Source organism: Papaver somniferum, chromosome 1 (genome assembly GCF_003573695.1).
Source record: "Papaver somniferum cultivar HN1 chromosome 1, ASM357369v1, whole genome shotgun sequence".
NCBI lineage: Eukaryota > Viridiplantae > Streptophyta > Magnoliopsida > Ranunculales > Papaveraceae > Papaver > Papaver somniferum.
In genome coordinates, this window is record NC_039358.1 from 94060528 (window position 1) to 94082337 (window position 21810).

Below are 21810 nucleotides of genomic sequence, written 5' to 3' on the forward strand. Positions count from 1 at the left end.
TCTGCACACAATTTATTTAAAACTACCCTTCCGTAGGATTTTTAAAAATAGAATAAAGTCCAATGTCCAAAAATAAAGTCCAAAAAGAAAAAAGGTCCAAAAATAAAAGATTACAGAAATAAAAACCTTAATTACAGTTTCTAAAAAAAAAAAATATTTACAAAATCTTCTTCTTCACTCCTTTTGGATTTCTCTTTTCTTTCCTTTTTGGGCTTTGCCTTTCTTTTCAACACTTTCTCCCTTTTTCTTTAGCTCAGTTCCAAACCTGAAAGCGAACAAGAAATACCAAAAGGTGTAAAAAGGAACAAATAAAAAAAACTAAAAACAACTTTATAAACAAATCCGCGTCGGCGGCGCCAAAAATTGATGGTATTTTCATGATGTTGTAGTAAGATGATTCGTTCACTCAGATTTGTTGAGAATTTGTTTTAAGACTTAATAAAGAAAATAAGGAAAAATATATATACACAATTTGTCACAAGATGAAGAGACGCTGAGACGCGGGATTCCACTACTTTTTATATTGTTGTGGTTCAGTCATTAACTCTAGACAATATAGCTCAAACAAAAGAAGTTGCGACTCTAGTTCTTTGCCAAAAATAGATTTCGTAAAATATTATTTGTAAGTTAAAAGCATGAAGCATCTAAAGTATTTAGAACTAAGCATGCGGCATCTAACAAAATAACAAATAATTAATAGAAATCATAAAACAATTAAATCTATGCAAAAAGTCAATAAAAGAATTAATTCATTTACCACAATCATGAAAAGTTGCTTCCTCCGTTGTCCCAGTGATGGGGTCTAGCTCCGCATGGTGAAAACACACTCAAAGGAATTTTTCATTGCTCAAAAAGGTGTTTACAAGGAGAAAATTGAGAAATAATTCAAAATCGGGTTTGTAACAATTATATTTGTTACAAACCAGAGAACTACTGTTGCTCTAAGACTGTCTCCTGAACTTCGACCCTCGGCTGTGGGTCGTTACCGCTGTAGCATAAACGACTGTCCTTAGGCTTCCAATGAGTGGGTCGATGTTATTCGTTTTCTTCACAGCAGCAGAAATGGTGGTTTCCTGCCACTTGATTATCTCGACTTTCTGATGCTCTACAACTCTCCCAAACTCTTCATCCCCTTCTCTATTATCCCATCAACCTATTTATACTCCTTAGACTCATTTAATCACGCCATGATTCCCAATACTCTTCATTGAACTCGGGCAGTAAAGAAAATATTTGGGGAATATTTTGTTCCCTGATTTAGCTTCTCACGCGTTTCTACAGCTGCAAAATCTCCTTATTTATCTTTTTCAAGGTCCAAAGTGTTGCTAGAGTCATCATACATGAGCAGAACACGTTTAAATTCTCCAAAACTCATGTAATCCCGTGAACTGTCCCTCTCATGCACGTGCTGCCCTGATTTCTTCTCACGGATTTTTCAGCCAAATTTGATAGACCAAAACACTTGTAATAGCTTTGTATATGTCTCAGGAACAATCCCTTAAATTTTCAGCCATTTAGTCTCCCTATAACACCTCCAAATCCTTGATTGAAATCTGACAGTGAATAAAAATATTTTCCCGCCAATTTGAAAATTTGAATTTGAGAAGAAAGTCACCCCTTATCCAGTGGTCGCCCCTTATCCGTTGCTGGAGTCCGAATAACACATGTGTCCTCCGGGTGCTTTAGACAACTTTTCGAGCCGATTTTTCCACCAAATTTTATTTTCCAAAAAATACCTACAAACACACAAAACACCATAATAAGGACGAAAACGAGTACTAACAATACGAAACATTGAGGACAAATTAGACACATAAATGCGTCTATCACCGAATTTACTCTGGAACGGTCATTGTCTTGATTTACGATGGAGTACTACAGATTGATCTCTCGAATCTAAAGCACCCCCTTTGTAGCGGTGCATCTGTGTGAGGTTTAACATTTCGCTCGGTTCGAGGAGTCTCCTCCGTACGGTCGTCTCCTTAATTCCTTAAAAACCAGCAAATCGTTTTTCCCCATCTAAAGATTGGCGACCACAGTGGGAGATCATTCTCTCGGTTGCAACCTCACAATTTCACAAGATGGTTGATCTCAGGTCAGGTTCAGTTACGAATCCTAACACAAACCGTGCTAGCACTAGCAACAACAACAATCAGAATATCCCGGAGACAATTCCGACCTCCAACACTGATAGTGGTGACATTACTCCTCCTCACGCCGAAGGTCATCCACTGTCCGGACGACACCCTGAAGAAGTTAGAGGAGATCCACCACCTACCATTGCTGATCTTATCAAAGCACATGAGACTCTTGCAAAGAATCAGACTGACATGGCTGCTACACAGAAAGAGCTGTGTAATTATCTCATAACTCTTACTGACAAGATGTCAGAGAAGACTCAAGAGAAGGGAAAGGAGAAGGAGAAATCCTCAGACGACGATCCTGAAGTAATTCCAATCCATACAGTAGAAGACCACGTAGTTCACAAAACTGCTGCAGACAACTCATCAGCGAAGGGATCATCGAATTTCATCACTCGCGAGGATCTGGAGCACCTCTTGGAGAACCGTGGAAAAGACAAAACATCGCATGTCCATCGTCATCAACCTCCTTATCCGGAGCAACAACTGGTGGACTTGTGCATCAATGGAATGCTCCCGGTCTACAGGGACTTGCTGGAAAACCTTCGATTCCAGACTTTCTTAGAGCTTCACGGAGCTGCGAAGAGGTCGGCAACCACTGCACCCGCTCTTTTGGAAAGAGCAAAGTATACAAAGACTGAGGATTCAAAAGACACTCGAGGAAGCAGGCGTTTGATCAACAAGCAGTACAACCTGCAACCTTCAACAAATGCTGTCGCGGAAGGGAGTAAGCGAAAAGCAGAACATCACAAGCAGACTTCCTCCACCCCTTCAAAGGCACACAAGAAGGAGAATTCGAAAATCCCTCCCCAGCATACGGAAGATCCAGAAGCACCTGATTTTCCCTGTTCAATGGAAGAATTTAATGAACTACTCGATGCCTGGATTCAAGATGGTGCAATCAAATTGCCTTATGTCAAGAAGGAACCAACTGAAGAGGCCATGGAAAATCCTCGGTATTCCCGCTTCCATAGATACGTCAGCCATCCCAAAAGTGATTGCAAAATTTTGAAGCGCATATTCAAAGAAAAGGTCGAATCAGAAGAGCTCAACCTGAGGATTGAAGGAGTGCACAAAAAACCCCTCCCAGTCAGAACTTTTACCATCTCTGAACCTCCTGTCAAGGAAGCGGTCCAATCTCTGATCGAACATGTCTGCGAGTTGTTGTATCTTTCGAAAGCTCAAAGGAAAGACATGTTTGCTGCACTGAACCACATCGTGTCCGGAAAACGTCTGCCGATCCATGAAACCACCACCGAACCTTCATCCACCAACAAAGAAATGTATGACTGGGGACTGCTCACCACAGTGCACATTAAAGGAAATGAGTTCAAAAGGGCGTTCGTCGATGTTGGTACCGCTGTCAACATCATTCCTTTGAAAACTCTCAGAGCTGCCGGTATTTCTCGACAGAAAGCCACCCACGCTCCCATAGCAATTAGGGACCACGAAGGAATCTCCAGAGACGCATACGGCTTCATCACTCTCAAAGTTACAGAAAGATTGATCTGCACTGAGGCCAAGTTTTTCATAATCCGGGAAGACCCTGGATACGACATGGTCCTTGGAAGAACTTGGATTCATGCCGGAAGGATAACGATACCTTCAACACATCCTGTCATCGACAAGGATTCCGAGTCGGAAGACGAAGCATAGGACGCACTACCGTTTGATCATCTGGAAGAATTAAAAACTCTGATGGGACTTACGCAGGAACTTGGAGAAAATCCGCACACCTTTGTCAGAAGGTTTCGAGCTCAGGAAAGTCTTATTCCTCCTCATGCTCCAATATTACCAATGTTCAAATACACTACTATGGTCCAGGGACTTCTCCCCATGAACAATTTAACAGTCATCAAAAGCTATGAGTGGTTAACTTCATCTCAGTAATATTGCACTCAATGGTTGGGTTCAGAACTTCTTCAAACCGGTCACTCCATCGAGAGGTTTATTGATGAAGACTTGGCTAAACATGATCAACACTATGCTGGATACTCTCTTCCGCGCGAGTGTCTATATGGGACACAATCGTGGAATTCCATCAAGCAGGGAATTCCGAATCAGCGAAAGATATTCAAGGCACGATCGACCAAGCCTAACAAGTTTCATGAAGGGGACCTGGTTCTCAAAGCAGTTCAGCGCGGTCTCCATTCTACAAAGAACTCCAATTGGGAAGGACCATTCATGGTCGCTGAGTCCGTGGCCGGAGGATACTACAAATTCACCAACACAGATGGCAGAACCCTACAAGTAATTCACGAAAATTGGTTCAAGGCGTTTATCTGAAATTATTGGACGTTTAAGGTATTGGGCGTTTGAAGCACTCATGGCGTTGGGATTTAACATTTAGGATTTTCTTTCATTTGTATTTCAATTCCTCCAAAACATTTGCAATACTTGCAATCAGTATTTGAATTCAGCAATTTATCAAAATTCAGTTCATATTTCGTAAAAGAAAATCTCTATCAAATCTACAAGAAAATCCATAACCATCAGTCAATCCAAAACCATATAAATATCAAAACCCAAGTATAAACCTCACATCTCTCAGAAGTTCAGAAGTTCAAGAGATCAGCAAGAAAAGGATTTCTCTCATCAGCATCCTTCAAGATTTGCAAAGCCGCCCTCTCCTTGTTCAACTCCTCGTTCAGCTTGGAAATCTTGTCCTCCTTCTCCTTCACAGCATCATTGGGAAAGGTTATGTTCTTCTCACATGAATCCTTGATAACGTTTATTTGCTTACGAAGCCATTTCACTTGAGGCCAAGTCTTTCTGAATTCTCCAAGTTAAACTCCCAATCAAAGAGTATATCTGGAGTCACGGTATTCCTGGGTCTCGTATGCATATCACTCACGACACGCAAGATAACGCCTACTTGCATGGTTAAAGCATAAGCACGCCCAGGGTTCCTGTCAACGATCATGTGGCCAAACTTCTTCCATATCGTCTCGTACAAGCGTGCATATCCAATGGGAACGCTGAATCCACCGACTAGTTCATGATACGGGAGTGAAGTGTTAAAGGGAGGATCGAAAGCAACCCCTGCAGTTGAATATTCATACACTATTATACGGTTCTCAGTCATTGGAGCGACTTCCACGACCAAAACAACAGTTTCTTCGGTATTGGGAAGAAATATTGGGAACTCACCAAAGAACGAACTGGGGACTTCACGGTATTAGGTAACAACTTATAACTTTTGTTCCTTCCTTTTCCGCCGTGAACAACTTCTCCAATATCTGAAAAATCTGCATGGATTCGAGGTCTTACGCTACGACCGTCCTGTAAAGAATTCAATAACATGATCAGAATACAGTTACCATGGTTTCATAAAAGACATGTGGAGAATATTACTTAAGAACATCCTGGAGATAATTTTCGTTTATCACCAGAAAGGTACTTCAGTCTTGGTCGACCAGAGATCATCTCAGCAGACGGATGAATCTTCACTGGAGGCTGAATAACTGTCACGAATTCATGCAACCTCTCAAATTGTTAATGCCAGAATTCTATATAACCTGGGGTTACATATGCAAATCTATCGGAACCAGGAAACCAGTAACTACTCCCTTCCACGTGAGTGTGATCTAAACGAGACGCAAGCTGATCAACTGATGGTTTCCTTCTCCGGGTAGTTGGAACACATTGATCCATACCCATTTTTCGAGTCGCCCTATCAATGTTGTATTCTTCTACGGCCCACTCTCCATGCATAACAGATAACAAGTGACCAGGAGTGCAGCTCAACATGAAGGATCTCTCACCATCATTCGGGTTAGCACCATATTTCAGAGTCGTGCTCTCTCCAGTATTGAAAGTCGTTGGTTGAGAAACATAATCAGGAACCGACACCCAGGGACGAAAGTCGAACTCCAATTCTTCATCCAACACATCAATGAGGCGTGTTTTAAACCGAGGCTGCTTTGTAGACCAACGCATGATTCGGGCATTATCTTTCTCGGCGAAGATGTGACGGGCATCAGTATTTTGTCCTTGCAGGATATTACGTGGGATAGGCGCATAATTCTTGAAGTGTTCTCACATCAAAGCTTGAAGAAACATCGTGTTAACATAACACTCAATCTTCATGAAGCCATTCGACACGCTGGAATCTAACACCAAGGAGTCTAAGTTAGAATACAAGGAACCCAGGAATAAGTTATCTATTGGGAGTTGCTCAACTTAAGCCATCTTAATAGCAAAAGGGATTACGAAAGGCTTCAACAAATGTCCACTGTCTTCGAATATGTCTCTGGATAACCATAAGCATAAGAAAGCGGCAATAGGTAACATACCGGTGATGGGACTATCAGAAACTTCATCTCTTGGCCACCAACGTGTCAACCAATGGGCATAACAACCTTTACTACCAGACGCCTTATTCACTTCTTCCATCGCAACTGTTAGAGTGTCAAAAACCACTTTTTCCTCATCCGAAAGACCTCCAGAGAAATTACCTGTAATCGGGAGATGCATCAAAGTAGCCACATCTTCTAAGGTAACAGTAAATTCTCCCCATCTACATATAAAGGTGTGAGTGGGAACACACCAACGAGCCAGCAAAGCCACGATACTTTTCACATCATGATTAATAAACAAGTCTCCAGAAGCTTGAATAGCTCTCGTCACTTGCGCCTGGTTGAGCATAGCCCTGACATGAGGGAAACCCAACATATGCCTCGCCCATCCAGAAATTTTTTCCAAAGGGCGTCGAGAAAGCTTAAACTCTATGGTCGATGCAAGGAAAAGCCCTCGTTCGAGACAAAGCCGTATTACCATATTCGGGGTCACCAATTTCTTCTGAGTCACAGTCCTAGGGTTGATCAGAAGACGATATACTGGGGTCTTGAGATATACTTCAGCTCCTTTTGGATCCTCCTCAAATAATGCGTCGTCTATATTCAGAATGTTCTTCACGCCAGTGGCATCCTCCTCTTCTTCACCAATGGAGGTATCATCCGTGCATGCATCATCCCTGGAGATGTCATCATCAGTATGCGATTCGTCCCTTGAAGTATCGTTGGCTGGGGAATTGGTCATTTTTGCTAAAAACAACTGCCAAGTCCACATTACATTCTACTTCAGTATGCTGTCCAGACACGAATCAAGGAAATACGGCAAAAATGGTAACTCTTAATTCTTACCTTTTTTATTTCCACTAACAATAGTGATAGTAACGGTGGAGTTAACGCCTCAAAATCGTTCGTCTCTTCGAAAACTGCAAAACAGAACGAAACTTTATTAATTTCGAAACTAATTTTTCATAAAATCACGGACACAATTTTCATAATGTGAACATTCACACAACTGACCTATGAAGTTTATAACAATAAAATATTTCATTATAAATATATTGTCTATCTTCGAAGGTTCCTCGAAACACACGCTTTGATTTTTCGAAAAAAACAGCAATTAATGCAACTTGCATACATAAACTCTCAAGGATTTTATTTAATGAAAATAAACTCATGAAAATAAAATATATCATCATATTTTTCACAATATATGTCACGACTGCATATATATATATATATAAATATTTTTCCTTCGTATCGTCGTTATTTGTCTTTAAAACGAAGGTTTATTTCAAAAATATTGTGAAACCTCACATATCATACATATGATAAAGTTTTGTATTTACATGAAAGCTCATAAGCAAAATTTTATCACTGGACACAAGTTCATCATACATATTTTCCTTCGTGTCGTCGTTATTTGTCTTTAAAACGAAGGATTATTCCGATTTCATGAAAATTCACTTCTTTTATGATGAAACCTTGGTATACATTAAAGCTCATACACTAAGTTTTATCACTGGACCTAGCTTCATATTTAAAAAAAAAAATCTCTCAAAAATCAGGGATTATAGTTAATTTTCAAAACTAACGATCGAACGTTTTAAAAAAACGAGGGTTTTTTCATAAAACTCACACCAATTGTATGCACATGTATATGATTTCAACATAATCACTTCATGAAATTCATGTAAACAACAGCAAACATCAAAAAAAAAAAAATCGCTCACCTGGTCGGCGTCGGCCGGAAAATGGTCGGACGGTCGGCGGCGATCGGAACTCCGGAAAAAAACTCCTGATGCTCGGACGTGATGAAGATGAAAGCGTGATGGAGCTCTGGGCGTGAAATAAAAAAAAAGGGGGGGGGATTAATTCCTCTTATACAATTTTTTATTGCCAAAACCTAATTTTCTAAGGATTTCCTTATTGGGCCCGGCCCGCGAATCCTAACCGACCATGGACTCGTCGTCCAAACCAGCGGCTCAACACCAATTTATGCTCATCAAATGATGCTCCAATCATGATATTGAAGCCTTCATCAAGTCGTGGTTTGCTAATGCTTTCTAAATCCGGTAACGTCTCAACTTACGACTAAGTTCAATTACTGGTATTATTATTTATGGCCGGAAAATCACCATTTAATGCTGACTGAGGAACACATGTGGATACACGGGTCTCTCATCGAATTCTCAACGGAGAGTACTTTCTCTCAGAGTACATGTGGATATGTAATCTCACGACTGGACAACGACATATCTCATGAATACTGAATACTTTCAGTGATTAATTCTATATAGTATCACGATATGGACGGCTCCTAGACAGCTTGCTCTGCTAGTATAGAGCGATAACGTCTTCAGGAACAAACAACGAGTTTACCCTGACTATATAAAGGATATGACTTACCGACAAGCTCATATCGGGATAATTAATGCTCCTAGACAGCTTGCTATGCTAGTATAAAGCCACAAAGTTAATTATTCCTAATTAAAATTGCTCATATTCCATGGTCGAATCCACGACTGGTCCCATGGAATGGCAATAACAATTGTTCTGATTCTATGATCGAATCTACGGCTTGATCTCATAGAATAGTAATAACTATATTATCTCATTACTCCGATTTCATGATCGAATACACAACTGGTCTCATAAATGCTAATAGATAAATCTTAATTACTCTGATTCTATGGTCGAATCTACGATCCCATGGAATGGTAATGCTCACTTTATTATTCTGAATTCGTAGTCGAATCCTCAGCTGATCCTATGAATTAATAGTAAACATCTTATTACTCAGTTTTGTGAATTATTCTCCATTGGATTCCACAATTAGTAATAAATAATCAACAACCGGGCGTCTGAGCTACCTCAAAGTAATCCCCGATTCAAATGGTGAAAGTGTATTCAACGACGATACACTAACAGTCACCGCACGAACGAGTATTTCAAAATACAACGAAACGATGAACCTATGCAAAATAGGGAAGAAAATAATAAATAATTAAAAATATTGACCAAGGTGCTGGGAACACGGACACACGACCTACCGACCGTGTCGTGGTCAGTTCCACGCCAGTTTTATATTTTTAATACATTTTTATTATTTTCCATGATTTGATGAAAATTCTCTCATCTGATCAAATCTCCTTCATCTCGAGGAAGCTCCTCGGTTTCATGGTACTTCCATAAATCCATAACAAATAATATAAAATTAAGGAAAGGAGTGTGGGGCGTGACCATTGGCCAACCGGCCATGCCTTGGTCCCAGCCGGCCTCACACCCCACGGTTCCCTATTATTTTATTATTATTATTATTTCTCTAATTTCATGAAAAAACTCCTTGATTTCATGGTATTTTTTGCACAAATCATCATATAATAATAATATAAAATAAAATTATGAAAACTTGTGGGACCGGGCCACTAGCCGGCCGGCCATGCCCTAGCCGGTCCCGCACGCCCTTTGCTTTATTATTTTATTATTATTTATCCTATTTTTCCTTGAATTCATCAAATTCCTTGATTTTATGGTATTTCTCTCAAATTAGGAAAAATTCCCTCAAATCATCAAAAATACCTAAAAATATTAAAAAATTGTGAAAAACTCGTGGGACCGATCCATAGCCTGCCGGCCATGCCTCCATGGTCCCACACGCCCGTGTTTCTATTATTTTAATATTTTGCTTCCATGAACTCATGAAAAATCCTTCAATTCATGGAAACTCCCTAAATTCATCAAATTTCTCAAAATTCATGATTTTTTCATAAAATCATCAAAATATTATAAAATTAAGGAAAAGCACCACGGGACCGTGGTCACGACCGGCCGACCATGTCTTGACAACGGCGGTCCCACGCCTCCTCATTCCTTATTTTATAATTATTTTTCATCATCTCATGGTGTTTTCCTCAGTTTCGTCGAAACCCTAATTTTGGCATATTTTCTCGAATGGATGCTTAATTGCACGCCAGAAAATATCAAAATTCTCAGGACTGAGACGCGGACGCCTTGGGGACACGATCACACTATCTTGACCGACCAAGATTGGCTCTTTGGCTCACGGAAGCCGGTCCCATCAATTTTCACAGTTTTGACCTAATTTGCACAATTGCTCGTATTAGGTCCAAAACTCTTCCAAACACTTTGGATTTTCATGAAGTGATCGTCAGGCGGTCACGTGACAACCCATGGCCGGTTTCATGACTCCATAGTCGTTCCCTCTCCTCGTCATAATTAATTAGGTTTTCTCACCTAAGGCTCAGACGAGCATTTTTGAATAAATAATTAAGCCAACATTTAATCATTCTCCCACCAACAAATCGTCAACTCTTCAGGAGTTCTTCGTATTTTCTCACGTGAGCATATGGACACTACATGGTTGATCCACGGTCCCATATAGTCGCTCCCTCCTTCGTCCTATGGTTAGACTTCTGACGAACCATGAATTGATCATCAATTGATCAAATTAGGGTTTCTGAATCCAAGGATCATCATTCCAGATTCCAACCTTAATAATTTTACGACGACCTCATGGTCATTAATTTTATTGATTATGCTCGGTTCGACGACCAGTATTCTAATTAATATTTTTGGTACGCTGCCAATAATCTATCAGATGAGCAACACATGCTCAGACGATCAAATATTCAACAATTCATCACATGGGAAACACTTGCTCAGATGATAAATATTTGCTCAAGTCAAAGAATATTGGTTCAACAACCAATATTCAACGATCCATCGAATGAGCAATACTTGCTCGCTTCATCGTAAGAACTATACCTCTGTCTCATGACATGTTCAACTCATGAGTTTCAGAACATCATGTTCAACTCAGCAACTACATGGACTCATCGTCCCATCAAACCACGAAGTCATCAATTGACTAACATACCACGAGACGTCAATCGTGTCACTTTGGGGGATATCACTTAGGGTTTTGGTCTGGCGGTCTACGACACGTGTGTTCAAACACACGATGGAATGTGAGCAAGTCGTGCAATCAGTTGAAGGAATTCACGTGGGTGGAAAATTGACCAAGTCTCCACACGTTGAGCAACTGGTTTCAAACACGATCTCCACTTCCCCACTCCTTGATTCCATCAACTGTCACACTTCATGGTGTCTAAAATTCCAGCAATATACATAAGTCTCTGAATCATGATTGAATCATCATCAGTATCATCAATCTCACGTCAAACTGACAACACAAGATCATCAACTCATCAATTGAGCAACTACTCTCAATTGAGCAATTTGAATCATTCAGAGCTTATCATTTTCAGAATTCACACACCCACAATCTTTGATTACCATTGATTCCACGCATTTCTCAGCTTCCCTCCTACAGATCAACTCATCTTCTCTTGTGACCGAATTTACTCTGGAACGGTCATTGTCTTGATTTAGGCCGGAGTACTACAAATTGATCTCTCGAATCTAAAGCACCCCCTTTGCAGCGGTGCATCTGTGTGAGGTTTAACATTTCGCTCGGTTCGAGGAGTCTCCTCCGTACGGTCGTCTCCTTAATTCCTTAAAAACCAGCAAATCGTTTTCCCCATCTACAGGGAGTATCTTATGGTTGTTGGCTTACAACAGACTTCCAAGTAGAGATCTTTTAAGAAGAAGAGGGATGGAAGTACCACAAGGCTGCTTATTCTGTGACGAAGAAGAAATTGTTGCTCATCTTTTACTTCATTGCACCTTTGCAAGACAGGTTTGGAATGATTTCTTTCGTCATTTAAATTGGTTCTTCTCTATGCCAGCTGACATGACCACTATGATGCAAGCTTGGGGTCTAAATCAAAGTAGCAAAGAAAGCACAGTTGTTTGGTACTTAATTCCTGTAGTTATAATGTGGTGCCTGTGGAAGAAAAGAAATGCTAGAGCTTTTAATGACAAAAGCAGCAATACAAGGGCTGTTATCAGCAAAGCAGTTTATTGCTTGTTACTTGGTCTTTAGCTATAAAAGAGTTTGAGTCTGTGGATGCAAATACTGTTATGAGAAACTGATCTGCTATTTACTTTGCTCCCTAAGATTGGTAGCCTGTTACCATATTTTCTTGCTTTCTTGTGTTTTTGTATCTATGGGTGGTATAACTCTTTTATACCCTCTTCTTTTTTTTTGATCAATCCATTCTTTTTTTTACCGATCAAACAAAAAAAAACAACGCGAGTATCAGAAAAATAAATTAACTTCCACGGCTGTCAGAAAAATGAATCAAATGCTATGAGAGAAAAAATGTATTTGTATTTGAAGCTTAGTGTGATGCAGATTAAGACCTACTACAAAGGTTAGTTCAGAGTGGCAGAACTCAAGTACTAGTGGATCGAATGAAATTCAATTTGGCACTAAATGATTCTTCATCTCTTCTAAGAAAACAATATACATACAACTAATTGAAAGCTGTAAGAAATGGAAATGAGGTGGGATAGGGGTGGTTAGTGAAGTCGCTCTCACATGACTGGATAAGGAAAATAAAAACAAATGAATAGCAGATAGCAAGTTACATTTTACCCATATATTCCAGCTAGAGTGCTTCCCTAATTCTTAGGTGTCGAATAATCATAATTAACTTTGTACATTGGAACAAGTACTACTATACATAAGTGAATGGGCTCTCTCCATTTACTAATTCTTGAGGATGGGATGTGGGATTCCATCTTTTTGCTGTTAAGAAGAAAGAAACAACCAAATAAATGAAGCGAAACTAAATAAGTCTATCGGATCTAATGTTTTTTAAGAGATATAAAGCACAGATGTCTTCTTCCATCCAGACGTCTCCGTTTCAAATAATCCCGAACTTCGAGAAACACCAGAACACAAACTTTTTTCTCCGATCTCAAAAATGCAAAACCAAATTTAAAGACAATAATTCCTAAATATTGAGTTCATAAATCAAATATCTAGTTTCATCAGTCTTAAACGTTCAGTCATACGATAAACATCTTTGATATTTAGATGTAATCTAAATCCAGTTTCATATGTTCTATTCTTAAGCTTCCAGTGCATACTACAAAACCATCTTCAGTCCAATTAATAATATGAATATGATATCATGAATGGTATAAACACAAATTCAGGTCCACACTTCACATTTTAGCATAGAAATCTCTAAAATCTAGTTGCGTAATTACTATTAGTTTTCTACATTTATACTCTCTAATCTTAATCTATTAAACTTAAAATCTATAATAAAATACACATAAACCACAATTTATTTGTATGGAATAAGAAAAACCAATGGAATCAGTATCCAATTACGAATCTTTCAAATCTTGAATTAAATTAATAATATATCAAATCAAAACAGTTCAAAAAAAAAAGTCAAATCAAACTGACGCCATATAGAAACTACACGATTTAAGATATAATCCACATTGATCCATCTAAATTATCGGAGAAGTTTAAGAAAAAAAATCCCTACCAGAGTCTGCTACAAAATCAGTAATAGCATCAGAGAATACACCTTGTTCAGATTTAGTAACCATCTATTCATTTTACATTTACCATTGCTTTTCTTTTCATCAAAGCTCGATAGTCTCAGCTAGGTTTTTCACCCACGACGAAGAAGAAGAAGAAGAAATAAGTCATAAAATTAAAATGGATGGGTTCAAATCAATGGGTATCGGTTTTTTACTTCGGAAAATTAGGCTAAGGCCCAACCCATGGATAACCCATAATATGAGGCCCTTAATTAAAACAAATTTAAATCTAGGCCCCGAGTTATTAAAGGACATCCATACCCTTTTATATATTGTCAAGCCCATAATTAAATAAAATTTAAAATTTAAGCCCAAAATTATTAAAATACAGTGTGAATGTGTAAACAGAAGTTACACATGCATATGACATGTGTATCCAGAAGTTACACATCCTTATGCCATGTGTAATGCAAAGTTACACATCAAAAAAATAGACATCAAAAAGAACGCATACAAAAAATAAATGTAATACTTTAATATTCATTTATTAATTTCTTAGCATGTGTAACTAGAAGTTACACACGCATCTGTCTAGTGTAATTGAGAGTTACATATGCATCTATCTAGTGTAATTGAGAGTTACACATGCGTCTGATTTGTGCTTTTATGAAGTTTAAATCTTTGCCTTTCCTTCTTGTCTTCCTCCCTCCAAAATGCTTGCATATCTGCAACGAAATAAACATCCATGGATTAGGTTGGATGAACAAAAAGTAAAAAAAGAAAAAAAAATATTAGAACGAATTGTAAGGCAAAATTATAGAACAAAGATCACAGAAAATACACATGATAACCTATCTTAGCATGTGTAACTGGGAGTTACACATGCATCCGTCATGTGTAATCATCAGTTACACATCCATATCGATGTGTATGCAGAAGTTACACATCCTCATGAGAGCGGTTTCTTCACAACACAATAAAGAAACTTGAAAGCAAGTGAATGTATCTTGAGTCAGACCCTCATTCTGCATCCAGGTATGAGTAACAAGCTATAATATACGCAGAAAATGACAGAATAGGGTCAATGCATAAACAAATAATTATGTTGTCCATACACTACTTTCACTATGGACTTAAACTGGTTAACATATCTCCACTAGTTAGTCCTACATTTACTTAAACAAACCATTTCCACTACTTACCTATAGACAGAGATATATAGGGGCATCTGGATTTGCTCGCAGTAGTATTAACTTATCACCTCGATCATCATTGACAACAAGCCGCTCATTTTTATTGATTCAGGAACAATTGCTAAATTCTCATCACTAACTGAACCTGAATCATTCAAAGCAAGTAAACTACTTAGGTTTAATCATACACAATACTACTACTTGTGAAAGACCTACTAATTTGGTAACCAATTGTGTAAATACTATATGTAAGTAAAATATATGTAACCTGAAGTTACACATTCAATCGGCATGTGTAACTAGAAATTACACATCAAATTTAGCTTGTGTAACTAGAAGTTACACATCTAATTAGCATGTGTATCTATAAGTTTCACATACTTTTTGCATACCAATAAATACAAAGGAAAATCAACACAATCAGCTAAAATTCCAATAAAATTTAATAGATGTATTATGTTACAAATAGTCTCACAAGGTAGTAAATTCAGTGATTGTTAGAACAATCAATCTTAACTAATTAAACTACCGAATTGCACGCCATAATACTTTTAGTACTGCAATCAAGTAATCTAAAGAACATGTCAGCTGTATTTTAATCTGATTTATTGACATAGCGCATACTACTGAGAAATGATGACAGAGTTAATCCATAAGTACAGGTCTAGCTAAGGGTTCAGTGCAGGCTGGAAGCCAAATAAACACTATGAATACTGAAAAGAAAAAAAAATGTAAATTATTATGTATAACGTACCATATCCAGAGTGAAAACCCCTCAATCTGGCTTTTGTCATTCTCCGTGCATGATATGGAGAGTGAATGTGGTTTGGTTTGCAGCTGATGAATCCATCTTTAACCAACTTCCTAATGTGTTTCCCTGCACAAGACAACACAAAACCAATAAACTCAACAAAAAATAAGCATAACGTAGATAGAAACCAGTAGATCCGCATAGCATGTGCAACTAGCAGTTACACATTCGGTTAGCATGTGTAACTATAAGATACACATTCAATTAGCATGTGTAACTTGCAGATACACATGCATCTGAATTGTGTAACTAGGAGTTACACATGCATCATACTTATATATGTCAACATAAAATCAACAAATTCATACGATACATTAAGTGGTAAAGTAACTGAGTCCATAAGACCCTACATAATATACCAAAAAAAGTAATGTTCAGCTATTATCCATGTAGCAAAGCTTGCAATTCATTCTATGCGGCTATGCCTCGTTTATAATAATGAACCTATATATCTTGGGGAAAAATGGTTACCATCAAAAAGTTCAGGTACTTGGGCAGAAGATCATCGAATCCATCTGAGATGAAGACACGTCTGACGTATAACTTCAAGTTGGACTTGTTAGCATTGTAGTAACTCCCATACAGATCATGAGGAGCCTTTGGAGGAACAAAAAGAACAGCCTTGAACTCAACATCACCTTCATCACTAACTTGACTTGTTCCAATCAGACCAAACACCAAAAATCCTGCCAAATGAGCTATAATTCATGTCTCATGCTTAGGTATATGAACAAGCAAAGTATGAAATTTTTCTTCTGAGCCAGCTGACTCAAATCCAGAAATGAAAACAAACAAAGAATCCTGCCAAATGAGCTAATCAGTATTAAGAACAAGTAAGGTATGATCTCCTGAGAACAACAATTATTCCTTCTGATACAAGAAGGAACACATGATTTGACGTGTAAATAACACACAACCCAAGCTCAGCAAGACCACAGACAAAGCAAAACAACTAAGCATTTTTAAGGTTTAACGTCAAACTCTATATAAGAAGTTGCGTAGAGGAAGATAGAGATGAAGTATTGTACTGTCACTACGAGTTACACATGCATATTAGATGTGTAACGGCTAGTTACACATGCTAATATGCATGTGTAACTAATGTTTACATATGCCATATGCATATGTAACTACTGATTACACATGCATTTTGTACTCAAACAAGAAAACACCCCAATAAAAAACTAAAATGCCCTCCTCATTTAATAAACTGAAACAATGAAATCATTAAGATGGACCATATTTTCAGTTCCAAAGAGAACAACATACTTTTTTTTAATCTGATTCACTACATGTCTAATAGCCATTCTAAATTTTGCGTAATGTGACTGTCTGACTGAGAGGAGGTAAACATTTACTTACTATCCAATGCGCACTCTTTCAGTTACACATATCAGTTTCCTAAACCAAAAAGATCTGTCAGACTATAATTAGTAGTAATATCTTACAAAACATGAACAAATCGAGAGGCTACTCTAAGATATGAATGTATTAAGTTCATATATTGTTAACAGACATCAACCTAAGCCTTATTATCTCAAATTAAAAATTAAAATCAATCCTAATAACTAACTTACCTGATTTCAATCCCTATTTTTTCACTTTACCTAGCCTGCAGATCCTCTACCAACATACCAAATATTCACTGCGCAAGCAACACAAACAAGTTATTATATACAAATTGACATTGAAAACACCGCCATCAGCACCAATATTGGCTCCAAATCCTCATCTATAACCTGCACTTCCTCCACCACAACCTCCTAGAATCACAAACTTAATGGAACAGTTGAAACACTCTGCAATTCCACCACCACTGCTGAACATGACACCTCCACTTACTTCTCCACCACTCAACAGGTCAAAAATCCCCCACTAAAACCTGCATCTGCGCCACCACCACCACCCCTCATACTCAGCATGGCTAGAAGCCAACAAGTATCATTTCCAGTAAAGGTTTCTTCCAACATAATCAAACTATGGTAGAAGATTAAACTGCCAGTAAAATTGAAAGCATAATTTCGATTAGATATATAGTTTGTGTCATGAAACTGCATCTGTTGTTATTGTTTAAACAATTGAAAATAAATTTCGTAAAATTATCTATCAAGAATAAAATGAAATTGAAAATTAAGAGTGGTTGAAATTAAAATTAAAACTATGGGTAATAGAGACGATGATTTGCTGATATCAAATCTCAAATCAGTTTATAGATCGGAGCTACAATTATATTTACGTCGATTTTGATGAAGAACAGATCTGAAATATTTGTTCAAAATTCTTCAAAAAAATTACATCAAAACAACCAGAGTGAGTAGATGTTGTAGATTAAAGATCCAAACTCTGATCAAGGATCAAACAACGAAATCGAGATTCGTTTTCATATTTTTTTCAAAACTTTTAAAATCAAACTTCAGAGATTTTGATTTCAACTCGAGATTGATAGATTAAAGCTCTTAATTAAATTAAAAAGGATATGAAAAGATTAAACTTAGTTTGGTTCATTTTTGTAGATGTTTCTCTTCGATTGAATTGAATCGAGTTTCTTTATGCTCGGATTTAGGTTCGTATCATTTGGTTGATTCTTCTTCAGATCTTCTCATCACTGAAATCGCAAGAACACGAGTTGTTGGCGATGTTTCACTGTGTGAGAACTTGATTTCGAGAGAGAATAATTGTTTCAGATCTGGAAATGAAGAGAAACCATTTCTGCAGGAGATAAACTTGTCTGGAAGAGAGAGAGATGAAATCTGAAAATGAAAAAAATCTTCTGATATTCCTCTTGTTTATATACAAAAGGGTAGTGTTGTCATTATTAAAATCTCTAATAATTAATTATGGGCCAGATCCGAAGAAAATTTGATATTTTGGGCCTAGTAATATCATTTTCTTAAAGCATGGAGTTGATAGTGGATGATCCATTTAGCGGGGCTTCTATATATTGAACCCATATAGTAGGGTGATTCTAGTATTTTAGCCTTTTTACTTTACACATGAGATCGGTTTAACTACTTAAGGATTAGAACGTCATTACAAAACGACTTGGACCAACCAGGACCACCCCCATTTGACTGTGTCCGTCAACTTTGGTTGACTGATACCTTGTTCGTATATAAGGTTTGATTGATACCTTTGGATTTCTCCGACGATAGTTCTAGAAATTTTTCCTTACGCCTTGCATTCTAGTAAGTACTGCTCAATAAAAGACATACAAAGTGTGAGATAATATGATAATAGGACTGTGAAGGGATGCTTCCTCAATAAAAGGGAGGATTCCCTCACACTCTTATTTTTACACTATCTTAATTTAGAATACGTTATTGTTTGATTTTTATTTCCAAAAAAGACGTTCAAAGTGTGAGATAGTGTAAAAATAAGAATGTGAGGGGATCCTCCCTCTTATTTAAAAATGCACACACACACACATATATATATATATATATATATATATATATATACATATATTGGTTTTAGTTTTTTAACTTGTTAATTCCTTTTTTTGTTGTTGTCAAATTTTAGTTTTTGAAAAATTTCATTTATTAATAATAGATAAGATAATTAGGAAGCTGATGCCTGCGTCAATAAAAATTCTACATGGTTATAAGAAAGTAGTGATAACTCTATTATATAGATATAAAATGTATATATAAAAAATAGGAAGGAGGCTCAATGAAAAGTGCAAACAATTCTAGCTTGATTTTCCATTCTTTAACTAGTAGGATAATTGGGGGGTACTCTGTTCATTTCTGAAGAAATTTTGCGGATCGATTTCTTTCTTAATTAATGCCAATCTTTGGAAATTTCCCTTGAAATATTTCATTCCCCATTGAATAGATAATGTATAGTTTATGTTAGAAGAATCATTCTTACCCAAATCAAGATCTCTATAGTTGAGATAAGCAACTCTTGGAGAATTTGAAACATAAGGAGTCATGTACTTGTACAGATCTCTAATCCAATCCAAGTGTTGTTGAGATGTTTGAATTCTTTTTTGTTTACTCCATTGCACAATGTACTGAATGTTATACAAATTTCCCTTCCTACGTGGGAATGAAATTTCAAATTCTGAAATGTTACTCATCATTCCTCCAAGAGGATCCATTATTATGTATACTATATCTTCTTGTAGAACTCTGGTCCACAACCCTTGTAACCATATTTCAGAGATTGGTGTCTGCATAAAATCATATCATAGATTTGACATTGAAATAATTAATATCAGTATGAGTTCTATTCAGTAAAACCTCTAAGGGAGTATTTCTTGAGTTTACGATAGATTGGATCCTACTCATTTCAGTACAATCACTGGCTTTCAGACCTAACTCAGGGAAACTTTTTCCCATCAAGTTCAGTAGTTCTTCAACACCTCCAAGATATAAGGAGTTGAATAAAACGGAAACTGTTTTCTCCCTAGTTGTTTGGTCGAACCCATTTTGTATAACAACTCTGACGTAAAGATCTTCATGAAATTTATCTGCAATTTCTTGCCATCTAAGGAAAAGCTTTATTGCACCATCGCTTAAACTTCTACTTGGAGTGAAACTAGTAATTATTGGTGGAACAGAAACCAACTTGATTTTCCATGAAAGAATGATCCCAAAACTTGCACCACTGCCTCCTCTAATGGCCCAAAAAAGGTTTTCACCCATCGATGATCTGTCAAAGATTCTGTCATAAACATCAAGAATGCGGGCATCAAGTACATATCAGCAGCAAGCCCATATTTCCTTACCAAAACTCCAATACCACCTCCACTGAAATGTCCACCAACACCCATAGTAGGGCATGTCCTAGCCGGGAATCCTAAAGTCTTTCTCTTCTCAGCAATGCTATAGTAAACCTCATCAAGAGTTACACCAGCCTGAATCCATGCAGATTTCTTTTTCACGTCAACACTAATTGACCGAATATTTACGAGATCGACAATAATGAATCGGAAGTCGGACTTCCAAGATAAACCTTCGTAATCATGGCCACCACTTCTTACTCTGATTTGTAAATTGTTTATCACACTACAATTCAAAGTTGTTTTGATATCCGATTCATTATTAGGTGTAAGTATGATAAGAGGTTTTACTGTTTTGATATCCGATTCATTATTAGGTGTAAGTATGATAAGAGGTTTTACTGTTGTGGTAGAATTAGTAAACCCCACAGTAATACGAAATGAAGACAAAAGAGTTGAATATGAAGATGCGTTTTGAGAGTGAATTTGTGAAGATGGATACGAGTTTAATGACATACATTCAAGAAAGCTATTGATCTGAGTAATATCTGAAGACGAAGATGTTGTTGAAGAGGTTGTTTTAGCAATCCATGAAATTAGAAACAATACAAACATTAATTAAAGCAGAAGAAACTTTGATGAACCTATTTTCAGTTTTTGGGTTTTGCTTTACTTGTTTTGATGCGAGTATTTTAATTGATGAAGTTATAACATAATTCTGAGTTAGGATTCATATATATGAGATTCTGCAAATCATTGCTGGATGAAATTTCTTGTGATCGAATCTCCAAATTGTTGATATGTCATGGGATTAATTTAATCTAATAACTTAGCTAACTTCGTCCACTTGTTGTTAATAATAAATGAACATTAACGCAGTCAAATTGAACATAAAAATAGTTTTTTACTAGAGGAAACTTGTGATTATTTTAATCAGTAAAGCTAATTTATTATTGTTCTAATATCTCTACTTATTTATTTATGAAATAGTACTTTAAGTGACAATCAATTCATTTTTATTTATTTTTCCAATCGATTACAATCAATTCATACTTTAAGTGATTAGTAAAATCATAAAGTTCTCATGATGACTAACTTCATCTCTTTTTTTTAATTATTTTTTGATCTATAAAGAATTTGGTGCTAACAAATTTTAAATTCAAGGTCCTTGATATCATCGTCCAAAAACACGACGTTACAGTGTTATTGGCCCACC

At 37.1% G+C, this 21810-nt stretch overlaps 1 protein-coding gene and 1 long non-coding RNA gene across 2 annotated transcripts; both read right to left on the reverse strand.

The window, feature by feature from the left end:
* Window positions 1-15847: 15847 nt before the first annotated feature.
* On the reverse strand, window positions 15848-17493 carry LOC113331379. The gene is made up of 3 exons (XR_003350863.1): window positions 17446-17493; window positions 16340-16554; window positions 15848-15934 (listed from the first exon to the last, which is right to left on the reverse strand). It is a non-coding gene; the product is annotated as an uncharacterized LOC113331379 (long non-coding RNA).
* Window positions 17494-19580: 2087 nt separating this feature from the next.
* On the reverse strand, window positions 19581-21209 carry LOC113347689 (berberine bridge enzyme-like 23). The gene is made up of 3 exons (XM_026591362.1): window positions 20572-21209; window positions 20140-20524; window positions 19581-20042 (listed from the first exon to the last, which is right to left on the reverse strand). The coding sequence occupies exons 1-3, from the start codon at window positions 21207-21209 to the stop codon at window positions 19581-19583; spliced, it is 1485 nt and encodes a 494-aa protein (XP_026447147.1).
* Between the last annotated feature and the right edge of the window lie 601 nt (window positions 21210-21810).